The sequence below is a fragment of the Thunnus thynnus genome, chromosome 12, assembly GCF_963924715.1.
Source record: "Thunnus thynnus chromosome 12, fThuThy2.1, whole genome shotgun sequence".
Lineage (NCBI taxonomy): Eukaryota > Metazoa > Chordata > Actinopteri > Scombriformes > Scombridae > Thunnus > Thunnus thynnus.
The window spans coordinates 5,743,823-5,758,471 of NC_089528.1; the positions used below are offsets into that span (position 1 = coordinate 5,743,823).

At 39.1% G+C, this 14,649-nt stretch overlaps 1 protein-coding gene across 4 annotated transcripts in view; it reads left to right on the forward strand.

The window, feature by feature from the left end:
• astn1 (astrotactin 1) overlaps positions 1–14,649 on the forward strand; it is a 394,147-nt gene that overhangs the window by 181,501 nt on the left and 197,997 nt on the right. For all 4 annotated transcript variants that reach the window (XM_067604968.1, XM_067604965.1, XM_067604966.1 and 1 more), the window contains 2 exons: positions 4,833–5,027; positions 14,409–14,536. In XM_067604968.1, the coding sequence (XP_067461069.1) occupies positions 4,833–5,027; positions 14,409–14,536 (323 nt within the window). The remainder of the gene's footprint in view (positions 1–4,832; positions 5,028–14,408; positions 14,537–14,649) is intronic.

Genomic DNA, 14,649 nt, shown 5'->3' on the forward strand with positions numbered 1-14,649 from the left:
ATCTACTTGTTTTTATTCCTTAAAAATGTACTTATATCTGGTAACAACTACATTATACTGTGTATAAACTATTTATTAACTGTTTATATGCTTGTAAATGCTAAATATGGGAACTTAAAGTAAAGTGTTACCTACAAAAGTTACACAACAATGCAATGTACACAGCCCCATAATATACATTAAGAGCTGTGTTACCATACTGATGGGTAACAAATAAAAGGAAACCCAACATAAAATGTCTTAGTCCAACACAAGACTCCAGAACAGCGTCAGTGCTCCTTGGTATAGATTTGTCAAGCCTCTGAAATCTACTAGAGGGATGAACATCATTCCTCCCAAAAGATACTCCCCTCATTTGGTGTTTTTGATGATGATGATGGTGGCCAGCGCCGTCCAAAATGTTAAGATCTGTTGACTGTGAGGTCCACAGCATATGATTCACACCATTTTCATGGTCATTAAAGCATTCAATGAGGCCAACTGGGGTCAATTTGTTGATGTCAGGAACATTTAACAATATTGGCTGTTAATTCCTCAGTTGTATCATGCAGAACACCTTTATAAAACCATGTGTATTCGTTATGTTTCTCCACTCATTTATTCAGGTTTTCCTTTAACCTGACACTCATACGGCTGCTGACAGTGACTGAGATCTTCCTGCATAACAACACTGTACCATGTGATAGTTATATAAATCTACCTCACCCACCTGTACGTTCAATCAGTTGTTTGTGTTTCATTGTTGCATCATTTACTAATGCTTAGTCTAGAACACTAGAGGATCCTTTAATACATATATGGTTTAGGTTGTACACAAATAAGAGAATAGAGTAATTTGTGCTTTCTCAAGTAGTCAATTTAGTTTGCTTTTTATAAATATGTCTCCCTATCCCTTTTCAGTGACCTCTGGTATATACGTGCATATAAATCTTTTATTCATGTGAGTACGATATGAAATATTCTTAATGGAGCAGTTCAAGATCAATGCTTGCAGTTATTATGTGTCTAAGGCAAATTAATATAACTAAAGCTTTTAAGTGGTTCTTCAGCTAGTGTGGCAAGTGACATGAATTTCCCATTAAAGTCAAATTTTACCAGCATCTGGTGCTCGGTGTGAGGTAAATTCACTCCCTGCTCACGTCCTCAAGTGTGACTCAATACAGAGCTCCATATACTGTGGAAGTAGATATTCTCTCACTCACTAAATTCCCCATAAATTAATGAAATATATTTGCTTGGTTAGGGCAGAGCCAAGCCAAAACTGGCCAACTGAAAGAAAATAAACAATGCATTAGTGTCATGATGGATTGCACAAAGCCAACAGAGTATTAGTCAGAAAACACCATTAAGAGAGTTGGTAGAGTGAGAAAGAAATTTTTGGTTGGTCTGTGTTTTTGGTTTGAACTGACAGGTATGATATCTTCAAGGAAAGTTTTTGGAAGAGGTGGGTGGGTCGGGATGGCTGGTTTTATTTCGTTATATCAGACATCTCCCTCATCAAAGATAATCCACAGTAAGTCACTTACTCTGCAGTGTGGCAAACAAACTGCAAGTTGTCCATAGACCAGGAGGAGGTGGAGGAGAACAGAGAATGCTGTCAGAGCAGGATTTGTTGTCAAGTATTGGCTCTTTACAGATGCTGTGGTGATAGTTTCTGAAATACAGTCTTAATTTAAATTGTCCGCTTTTCAATAGAATGAAGGTTCCACATTGATGACAGATAAAAAAATAGTTTACCTAGATGAAGGTTTATTTTTTTTGACTGTCTGTTAATTGAAACCTTGGTCTGAATAATTTTCACAGTCTTTGCTCTCCAGGCCTTGATAAGTATAAAATCCTGAGGGAAACATTGAATTCTTAGAATGTTTTGGGCAGAATTTCAATTTCTGCACAATTTCACGTTTTCTTTGTGATGTCGAATACATGCAGGATAGATGGCTGTTGCAAGGTTCATATTATTGAAGCATAGAGGAAATCTTTTTGTTCATTTACTTATGCAGGAGGCAGGAATTAGATAATGTTTCATGCCTCCTGCTTCAATTTCATTCTTCAAGGTCAAATAAAAAATAATGTGTTGATTGTAAGCAGGTAAAATGCATAATTCAATAAAAAAAATCTGAAGAAATGAAATGATAGATGTAAGTAAAAGAAGGGAAGGAGGATGTGGGCATTTCATGGAGACAGAAATATTCATGGATTTCATTTTTGGGGAAGTTTTTATCGTAGGTTGTTTGGTAATACTGTTGGAGTCAATAACAACACTGTCCAATAGTTGATTTTAAAGATTTGCAGGGGAAAACAAATGTATCGGCATCTGCAAACCGGGCCTGATTTAACTGCATTTCAACATGTAGCAGGTTCAGCTGGATCTTATGGACATCTTTGCAAAAGCTGTACAAAGAGGTTGATAAACTTAAAGTTAAACTTTTTCATATACTACAGCACTGTGATAAATGTCAAGTGAGATGCCACTTCAGTGATGCCAGCTTCCCAACATCCTCCCGCATCCTCAGATTAATCCATATACTGTAGATATAATCTACAGTATATAAACCTGTTGCAGGTCTAAGGTTTTATGACATGAATACAGTATATAATCCCTAGAGTTCTGGTTCCTTCTCACTTATCTGTCTGTCCATCCATCCATCCATCCATCCAGATGGATTAGATTTTGCCTAATTTACCTCTCCTTCATTCTGTTTCACCTGTTATTGATTGGTGACCTCATGCAAGTCCCATATGTAATGTTTGAGAGTGTAGATCTGAGTTACAAGAGATGTGAAAAACTTCTTTAAAATCATCCAGATTGTGAAAACATCATCAGGTTCTGTAAACATCAGTTTTCTAATTGAACTCAACAAGCTGTTGTTTGTTCTGTCATTTTTACATTAAACATCATGTTGCAGGCACAGTGTACCGCACCAGATTTACATAAATACTAACTTCTGCATCACTTAATTCTCAACAACAGCATTTTGTTGTTGTCACTTCCCACAGTGCAGATGTGGCTAATCTTCCACTGTTGCCGCTGGAGACTGGCATTAGCTTTGCGACATTTGGCATCCAGCTCCTCTCATTGTGAATCCCTGACAGATTATCTTTTTCTCTTTAACCTCCAACCCCCGTTTTTTTTTCTTCTCTCTCCCCTTCATCTGTCTTTGATTCTTTTCACAGAGTACATTAGACACCCTCATGTGAAAACATCATCAATATGAAAATAGCTAGCTAGCTCCCTTTTTGGGATGGAGGATTTTGTGCCAGTTGAGTAGAGTTGATTAGCTGATGTCGTACTGTTGAGTTGTGAGGTCTGGAGTTCTGCATATTTTGAACCCTGCAAAAATGTAGAAGCCGATATCTCACATGGTACAGGTCCATATTATTGACATCTGGTTGTAAGTATGTTTACATCATTCATATTCATCACATAAGGAATGGAATTTAATCCTTAGAATTAAAAGATATGTCTGGTAATATTCTGTATTTTCACTGTCAACAAATTCTATGAAAAGACCAAATCTAACAATGAATTGATCCTACTAACAAGTATTGTCTGCATATCTAAATCCAGATATCTTATTCCTAGTCCTCAACAAATGCACCATTTCCTCCCATTTTACTACAGTGCCCAGCTGTTTTAAGAAATTACTGAGCCTTGTTAAAAATTAAACTGTATATTTGTGAGTTTTTACCATGGATGTATTAAGAGAAGTAGATACAGCACTGCCGTTCAGCCTTGCTGACAACTTTTCCTAATAGCTACTCCCATTATTGCAGCATAGAACTCCCCTGTCCCCATAGACCACCGTTATAAAAGAGACATCTATAAAACTATTTATAGGACACCTCAAACTGCAAATAAGGCCAATTATTACTCTTTGTGTTTGACTTTTTTATATATGAAGGTTTTTTATTTGTTAATCTTTCATTGGGCCAAGAAAAGTGGTTTTAAATCTGTGACATCATCCCAATATAAAGTCTATGGGCCTAGCAGGAACTCGCGGCCAGGACCAACGACGCAACACAGAAGCAAACCTGGAAGCTAGAAACCTTTTTGGCTCATGTGGCAGGCAAGCAATTTTCATTTGATTTAATAGAGTCTGGTATCTAGTCCTCATAATACATCCATGGTTTTTACATATTTAAGTATCTTCATCAAGAACAAGGTGTCTTGGGGGTGAGTGTTAGAGAAAGGGTAGAAATCAATGTGTTACTGTAAAATTCAGATCAATGTTTGAGCACTCGACCAGTCAGATCAGAAGCTAAGCCCAAAGAAAATTTCTCCATGCAGATCAGAGACAGCAACTTATTGATCCTTTTTATCTGCTATGTGATCCTCCATAATCATTTTAAACTTGTCAAGAGAGAGCAGCTCTCTGTTGGTTGGTTGATTATTTAATTTAGAGCTTAGCATTTTTTAAATTTGCAGTCTAAACAGCTCCAGCTCTGTATAAAAAAATATATATACAGAATATATATATATATATAAATATATATATATATAAATATATAAATATATATATATATATATATATATATATATATATATATATATATATATATATATATTAGCATAATTAACACTAACCTTGAAATACTCTCTCTTCCATTTTCATTTTCTGCATACTCATGATTTTCTTACCCTAAAGAACTACAGTGAAATGAGTTTAGGAAATACAGGAGCAGAGAAAAAAGAGAGAAACAAGCCAATTAACAGACAATAAAGGAGCAAGTAATTAAGTAACCTGATGTCACAGTTCTCAGGAAGGACGGAAGGAGAGGAGGAAATACTCTGTATGAATCATTAATCAATGTAATGACTCTTTTCACTCTAGGTGTATTGAGGACTACAAGCGGGGCCCAGATGGGAGGTCATGCCTGCCGCTGTCTGAGGCCTGCACTGAGGGGATAGACTGTGGGGAAGCAACGGACATCCCTGCTAACCAGACTGTGTTTGGAGACCTTTTCTATGGATACAACAACCACACCAGAGAGAGCACCTCTGGACAGATCCTCAAGGCCACATTCAGGTAAACACACAATCTGTTTGTGAAGTGGAGCATGTGGGACATTGCTCTGCTATTTGTATCTCAGCAGGGGAAACAGTTTGGCAGGATGTGGGCTCTTGGCTCCCACAGTGGTGATATCCATGATAGAGCTGTTTTAGTTATCATACTTTAAAATGCTTTGGATGAAATAATCTATGAAGTGGCAGATGTTTTATACAGTACATTACACATGTCAAAAGTTAAAGTCGCATATGGATAAATGGTTACAAATGTAAATACAGATAGGAAACTCCTTTACACCTGGCATTAAACCTGTATCTGATTTTCTTATCTGGATAAGGAAAAATTTGTTAATGCAGGCAAAATGCTATTGGATTAGCCAGATCATATCAAGCAGCATCTACCGTAGTTTAAGGCTGAAGCCAGTGCAGAAGTACTTTAGGGTGCAATGCCACTGATGGCCACTAGATGCTCCAACTGACTCCCATCTATCTATCTGAATCCCATCTATTAAGTGTGTTGATGGTCATTTTGGAAATTATTGCTCTGTTGATAAGATTTGAAGACTTACACTAGCTTTGATGTCTGCCGTGTTGGCATTGATCGACAGTTGGCTCACCTGCAGCTCACCCTGTCTCCAGGACTCGCATTGAATCAGACTATTGTCGCTATATTTCACTAAGTTTAATGTTACTTGATTACAGTACCTGCCCCATTAGCACAATTTAACTAAAGTAGCTAACATCAGCCCAAGTCTGGAGTGCTCAGTGTCTCCAGTAAGCTAGTGTTAGCTTGGGTCCGAGGTAGCGGGGCGTGTTTCCAGAGCATGAAATGCAACAGTTAGCACTCCTTTTCGGAAGTTCGTGGCTCCAAACGGAAAAGATGGCACTGACCATAAGCTGCAACTCTGAGCTTCAAACTGGCTCCAATGCAAACCAACAGGTGATGTCACAGCTCGCTACATCCATCTTTATATCCAGGCTATGGATAAAGGTAGTGTACATATTGCCACATAAATGAACAAATATGAAAATCTGCAACCAAAAACTATAAAAACGGGTGGTGATTCCAATAAAATCAGTGTTTCTTGTTATGGCAAAAAGAAATTGCATTAGGTAGGTTCTATACCTCTGACTACTCTAATGCAAAGCTGCTGATCAGCTTTCTTTCTTTCCGGTATATAATTGCACTTTCTATATTCCATATTTATCAAGAGAGTTAGTACAAATATATCATCACAGGGGAAAAAATAAGCAAATAAGTAAAAGACACTTATTGAAAAGTCAGTACACAAGCTACAATATATTCAGTCGGATGTCCTCCATTGGGATTCCTGCTTTCTCATTTTTAATTCCATCCTCATTCAGACAGATATAGTGCATTTTAATGTACTGAAACCCCCTGTTGAACGCTACTGTTATTGTTGACAAAGGTGTTAGTAACCCAAGCGCCATGTGTCGCAACCTTTCTAACTCTCTCAGGTATGAATATGGTTTAAAACACACAACGGTACAATGGAAACAGTTGTAGTGCATACATACATAATCAGGAAGTAGATCTCCACAGGTTATAAAAGCATCGCAGATTGAATCAATATATTTAAAGCATATTTCATGATGGAGCAAGGATTTTCTGGTAGATTTTATGTCAATTCACTCCCAATAAAAAGGTAATAGTGATAGTAAACCTTGCCACTGTCAGGGATGTCCTCTATTAAACACGAGACATTTCTCCTATTCTCAGGCAAATACTCTGAGGAGACGAAAATACTGAAAGACCCTCCCATTAACTCTGCGGGGTGGATATTGAGCCACACAGGTCTAAAGAGATGCCTTTTCCCTTTTGTGATTTGTATGGGGTTTGCTGTGGATAGTAGAGTACTTTGAAGGCGGTTAATTATCACTACCCGCATGCTGCAATCATTTCCACTGAACTCAGGAAGCCAGAAGGTCAGCAAAGTCGTCTGTAGCCGAGGAATTTAATTTGGGCCATGCATGGAATCCGCTGCCTGGAGGCAACTCACTCACTTAGGGATCCACCACTGGAGTTGTATAGAGAAAGGGAGGGGCGAGTGAAGCAGGGAAGTTAATATCATCAAGAATCTAAATCTCAAATGCTCTGATCTCATTTGAAAGTGCTTGTGAATGGAGAGCAAGGTCTGAGGCAGACTTTGAAGAGCACCAAATGCTTCCTGTGCAGATGAGGTGGTGGAAGAGGAAGAGGGACTCTTTTGGGAGGCATGGTTAATGCAAAGCCTAATTATAAGAGATGGCAGCAAATGAATTAAATCTGACCAGGAGCCAGTGTGCTGAAATTGAACCTAATTGAAGAAGAGGAACATATGAATGTAAAATGAACAAAAGTTACGGCAAGGGAGGATTGCAACTTAACACCTAAGATCTGTTAACGGTTTAAGGTCACTGGAGCTCCCTAATTCAAAACCTTAAGACAAATACAACTGTAGAAACTGTTTAGTACGTGTGATGTGTGTCAGTCTCTGACAATACATAGCTGATGCACCATGGTAAATCTATTCCCAAGAGAATGAAATGAAATGTCAAATTTTTATGTTGGACAGCAAGCAAGATTATGCTGCTGGCCATTATCAAATGGATGCTCAAACGGTGTAATGGGAAATGAGTTTCATATTGCAATGCTGTATTTTAAAGATGTAAAGGTCTCCAATATGTCGCAGTAAAAGAAAATGTCATTTTAAAGGCAGTTACTGTTGAAGGGGCACACTGCCGATTTTATATGTCAATTTACCCGTCATGACAGCATTACACAGCCTGTTAGAACAGTTGTATCATGTCTTCTTTGGCTCCTCTGGAGGACATCAAAAGTCTGATAAAATCACTCTCGTGATATCCCGTGATTAATCTCAGTTTAAGCCAGGAAGTACACATTTTGAACAGAAAGTCTACATTACAAACAAGTGATATGTAGTTGGACAGACGCGGTTGTTTACCAGAGGAAGGAGAGCTATTTGTTGAGAAAAAAAATGAAGCTAAAGTGAACTTTACAGGTGACGTGATTGCACACAGAATCATTGGGAGGACACATCCACGTGAGGTGAAAATGTTTTAACTAAACAAAATATATATAACAGAAAGTTTGCATGTATCCCATGGCTTTATGACTTTGTTATTATAAACGTATAGAGACAAGAAGTAAAAGAAGAGATGGGAAGAAAATAAGTGAAAGAACCAGAGTTTCTGAGTTCTGAGTTTGTCCAGAGGCTGAACTGAACACAAACACGTGGGCACACTCCCACAGACATGGTGGGTGCATCTGTGCTCCAGCTGTCTAATTTGCACAATTAACAAAAATTTGCTTCACTTTCTGTCTAACGCACCTTCTCAAAGGTTTGAGATGTACAGAGCTTAAGGAATTTGGGTATTTTGCAAAATGGAGGCAGCAATCAGATCTAAACCTATTTGTAAATGTAGGATCCAGTGTTTTTAGGAACTTGACCCATACTAAGAACTAAAAGTCTTTATCAGGGCTTCTGCTGCATTGATTTTGACCATTTAAAAAATCTGTCTCCTGCAAGACCCATCGACATAATTGGTGGGATACTCTTCAAAGAGCAACAGCAGCAGGGAAGTGTCCTTTTTTTCCTGCTTAAATGAAATGCTGAGCAGCGGATTTGTTGGCTCAAATATAATTCTTCTTTTGAGAAATCTCTGAAGCTTTGAGAAGCTGTCCTAAACACTGGATTCTGTAGCCCAATCTCTTCATCACTCCCACTCCCTCCACTCCCACTAGACAGTAACACTGAGGACCAAGGAGTGTGCAGTTAACTTGACACTGTGTTAAATGACCCATAGTCAGAAAAGCTCTCAAACTTTAGAAAATTCTGTTATCTCAAAGCCACTCGAGACTGCGAAAGTGCAAAGTCGAATGTGCAGCATATTATTATTGGGTTACTGTAAGTCAGTGGTACCAAAAATATGCAAGTGAAACAGCACCATGGCCTGCTGTCCTCCCTTATCCTTATTAGATGGACTATTTGCCCTTGAGAGAGATCTTGAGAGAAAGGGAGGCAGAGAGGCAGGGAGGGAGGGGTAGTAAGGAAACCTTTATGTGATGTTCACTGGCACTTCTTCAAAAGCCCCTACCCCACTGCTCTGGAGTGGCACAAAGCATCTGTCTCCATCATTCAATGACGATGAAAAGAAGTCGTCCAATTTTGATATTGTTTAATCATGAGTGGAGGTTTGGAAAAAAAGGGGGGAAAACACTGAGGCAGTCCAAACAAACCATAGATAAAAGAGAAGATGATGCTTCTCTTTTGAATTTGCATTTTTATTCTGTTTCTTCAAAACGCATGCTGCAATCTGTTCTCGTCTTTTCCGCTGTCAGACGTACACTTCTTCGTCGCTTCTTTATTTATTCCCTTCACCTTGCTACCTCACACAATATACCCTCCTCATCCACAGAAAATTGAAAATACTGTAAACAATCCCTCCATGTCAACGTTTTCACTGTTAATCTTTTATTTATCTGGGGGGAAAAAAATGGATTTGCTTGGTGGCCCCTGCAAGGTTTTTCTATTTAGACTGTCTGGAGCAATAACAGAAAGAAGGGGAATAAAAGTGAAGCAGCAAGTGCTGTGAGCAGGTGCCCAGTGGCGTAATACACACCCACATACCCACACACACACACACACACTCGTAGAAAATAGCCACTGCACTTAGGCATGAACACAAATGCATACCCACACACACATACGCACAGCCACGTGGCCACAGTAGGTGTTCGGACTCCCCACCTACCAGACAGCCAAGTCCTTTCAGCAACTGCTCCTGAGAAAGTCATCACAAACACTCGATACACACACACACACACACACACACACACACACACACACACACACACACACACACACACACACACACACACACACACACACACACACACACATACACAGAGCTGGTTTGATTCTCTCCACCCAGCATGGCACCCTCACAGGTCATCTTTCAAGCTCACTAGCCCTGAAATGCTTCTCATGTTTTTCGGAAGGGGAAGCACACCCTGCCCTCCCCAGGAAGCTTCCTCTCCTGCTTCAGAGGCAGACTTGTTATTATCATTTCAAAAAAAAAAAAAAAAAAAGAAATGAAATGAAGGTGTATTTGTTTGATTTCCTTGTGTCTATGAGAAGTTGATATCCAGTCATCCTTACTGGCAGCAGGCTGGTGGGGAATGAGATGATTTTGGTAACAAATAAGCCAAATACGAGACGCCCGGGAGGAAGGTCTTATCACAGTGAGATCTCGGGGAGCGCCAGGCGCACACGATATGATCTGGGTTCATATTACGGAGCTCTGTGACAGGGGCTTCTATCTTCCTGTCTCTCTGGGTGTCAGTGAGCTCCAGTAATGAGGTGTTAAAAAGCTAACCTCCTCTCATTACTCTCAACACTGTCCTCCCTCTCCTCCCATAGTCCTCTCTTTTCCTCTTTCACACGACAGGCTCAGAGCAGGTTTTAATGAATATTTTAGTGCCCTTTGTTCCCATTCTGATGGCTGCTTGGGATCAATGATTAGACCACACTCCCACCAGACAAACCCCACCCAAACAACTTTATACGGGCATCTCTCCTTTGCTTCTTTTTTTTTTTTTTTTTTTTGGTTCAGAGACTCCCACTTCCTCAGTTTATGTACAGTATCGCTCCCCCAAAATCCCCCCTCAAGAGGAAACCTTCACTGACTCAGTTAATTAAAATATGAAATGTGTTTAAGGCAGTCTGATGGAGAGGGTGGGGTAGGAGGGGGTTGTTGGTGGCCACTGATGGGTTCTTATTGAAAACTGAAAATTGAGTTTATTCAGTCACTTATTCAGGGGGTTCAGCGTGAAGAAAACCGGGAAAAAAAAGTTTTTTTGTCGTTAATGAAAAGTGTGTTTTGTCACATTTCACATTCAGGTGGCTGCCTCTCCACGGCTCCTTGTATAGGAAGTTAACGTCTTTGATAAGTTTTGGCAGTTTGACAATAATTCCTCGAACTTCAAGACAGATTTCACTCCAAGAAAAGGGATTATGACATCCTCGCAGCGCCAGATGGCTCTTAAATGTTACATGTCGTCATTTAACAAAATTAACAATGAAAATTGTCAGACATGAATACAGCAAAATGTAACTTGGCCCATATTCCACTTAGCATGAATCTGAGTGAAAAATAAATAAAAATCAGCACCGTCGTCAGTGAAGACAACAGAGATTCACTCATTACATTCCCAATTTGTTTTCTTTGTTGAACTGACTGCTGAAAACATTCATAATTACTTTCAGCGGAAGCTGACAGATGTTTGACTCCAGTGTCAATAAAATCCCAAACAATCTTCAAAAGAATCTGTGTCAGATCAAGTTGATGATGCGTATATGTAACCAAGTGATACTGTATTATACTATATATTCTACTTTTACATCATTATTCCACTCGAGAAGCTCAAAATGCATGAAGTATCCTCCCAGTTTAGTGCCTTACCACGCACTCACATTAACAGATAAGCTTTGTTTCACATCACCTGCAGCTAATTTAACAATGTTTTTATGAGCCCAATTTCCTTCTAATTACGTTACACCCCTGGCCACGCCATGACCATGCAAATACAATGTCATAGGAATGGTGATATTTGACGCAACTGCTCCAGCGCTGCTTCTACTCCAGCCAGTGGCTTCTGTTGTTCTCAAGCTGTGACTTTCCCAAAGGCAACAGTTTGCGGTTTATAAATATTTGTGTACCTTTTTTTTATTTTCACAGCTCAGGCCCAGAACACTGCATGAATCAAATGATACATAGTGTATGATGGTGTACAATGATGTATATTAAATGAAAAACCACTGTGAACCATGAGGACCTCTCATGCTTTTTTAATGGCTACTACTATGCATATTTTAAAGACACTAGGCTTTTATCACAGAAAATGCACTTGACTTAAAAAGGCCTGCAACTGAGAAGACCATTCATTTCAACTAATTGAGATGCTCTAGATCATATTTGCTCATTTAATAACTGGTGTCAGATATGATTACAGGCGGGAAATATTCTCAGCGTAGAGGAAGTGGTCATTAGAAATTTGAGAAGAGGAAAATAAATAGCTGCGAATCAGTAATTTATCCAGAGATTCTAGATTATGACAGAAAATGTCTTGCTTCTCTCATCCCTGTGGTACAGAACCTCACAGACCAGCCTTGTTGGTTAAATGTGCAGTTGACTGAAAGGATCATTTCTGTTTATTACCACCTGGGTCCTCCCTTGATAGTTTGGGTTGTCCTATCTGTGATTCTTATCCATACATGTGCGCAGAAACATATTTCACCGAGGGGGGCTGCAGAGTATAAATGTGCGCATGACTATGTATGTGCATGTGCTTACACGCTTTCCCTCCATCCATTTGTAGTAACGCACGTTACAAGTTACTTTCACTTCCCATCAGCAACCTAAGTGAACCCCATAAACAACAATGGAATATCAACAAAATGAAGCAAACTATGTAAGATGCTAAGTGATCAGAAACACCACACTTTCATATTAAATATCAAAAAGAGATCAGCATCCCCCGTTTATTAGCGTTGGCACGGTAACGCATAGGCACATACACTGTACATACACCCCTGTTATGTTTAACTCCTCGTTGATCTTCCTCAGTTAATCAACTTTTTTTTTTACTGTACTTTCTTTATCACTAAACAACTACAAGGTCCATTCACCTATTATTTATGAATAATTGAAGGTTGTAACGGTTTGCTTCCACCCACAATTTAACACAACAATCATTCATAGTCCAAAGTAATAACAACCAATACCAAAATTATGGACTACCTTTTTAATTGAAGGTTCCAAAAGTGGCCTTGTGTTCTCCTGTGTTCTTCTCATCAAAGGCTCGGTGTTCGATGTGTGTGTACTGTCTCTCTCTCTCTCACACACACACACACACACACACACATCGGGTGTGACAGTACACACACATATATAAACTTGCTCCTAACAATAGGTTCATGGGCCACACACAGGGAGAGAGATAACACAATGGTTGAACAAAGGCTGTTACAGTAGGTATGAAGGCATTGTCAGTATCATTTGAACATGAACTAAACATGTTTATGTAATAACTCATATGCTGTAAAAATGTCATACAATACAATTAGAACGTTGACAACAGACAAAAAGTTCCATGAGCCTGTGCTTGCTGAAATAATATTTCTGTTTTATATCAGTGTGTTCAATGTCTTTGCCTACATGACATTTTACCAAAATAAACAATATAAAAGTAACTACAGGATCTAAGTCAAAAACAAATTACTAATGTCAACAATGGAAGAAACAACAGCTATCTTCAGTGTAAAAGCTCAGATAAACCGACACTATCTGCTCAGCACCAAATGGCAGACACAGTTAGCTTAGCATAGTGGAGCAGAGGTTAGTTCAGACCAAAACAGATCTAGGAGAGTGAACAGTGGACTTCCATTTGTCAGGTGGCCAGAAACACGACTCAGATTTAAGTGACAGTTTTTAACACAACAATTACTTCTGGCTGTTAAATGCAGCTGTTAATGTACAAGGTTGCTTAGAATGTTTAAAAATGTAAAATAATCACAGGACTAGAGATCCCTGCAGGAGTAAAATAAACATAAATTCTCATCAGCTTTGGTCCTGAGACACATGGATGACTTAAATTACTGATTTATTGAAGTCATTGTGTTGTGGAACCTTGTTGTGAACCTACCTAGCATTGAGACAAAGAATGATGGAGCAGACAAAATGAGTGAGTTCAACCAAGAGTCACTCCTGGCAACAGACAAATGAGGACATCAGCTCTCAGACAGAAGATGAATCACGTATCAGCAGAACAATCAAATTTAATGAAATATGACATGCCTAATGTGAGACTTTGTCTCTTCAATACATACAAGTCCTGCATAATTGTTACTTTGTATTGATTTTCCCTTAATGATCTGCCAGAAAGTAATGCTTTACAATCTGTCTCATATGAAAAACACACACATACACTTATTTATGCATCTTTGATGTACTCTGTACTCTTACAAATTTAAGAACAGCTAGAGGTCAATCTGCACAGTAACTATTGATATATCTACATTTGAGCATAAGGCAGAATTTGGGGAATTAGGTCTGACGATCACTTTGTTTTTCTCATTGTATCAATATCTAGTTGATTCTCAGATTCCAAAAGGATGGTTGGGCTGAGAGAATTTGGATGACTGTAACATTTGATGTATTTTTATGTCACCTGCCTCTCTTCATCCATTTATATTTATCTCTCTTCTTTCTTTATTTCCCTCCTTCCCTTCTTGTCTCCCTCCTTCTCCCCATGTTGGACAACTGAGTTACTCGTGTATTTAAATAGAACCTCCTATCGTCTCTGTCTTCACACCAGGCAGAAGAACTTTGCCCGAGGCATCGAGCAGCAGCTCCCAGATGGCATGGTGGTAGCATCGGTGCCAACAGAGGTTCAGTGCCACGAGGAGCTGTCGGACCCTGTGCCCGACCCAGAATACCTCACAGGTAAGAAACCATATTTCATAGTTTATGCAGCTGGTTCACAGCTGCACCATAGCACTTCATCATTTGCCTGTCAGAAATTTTCATTTCTCAAAAAAAAAAAAAAGTCAACTTCT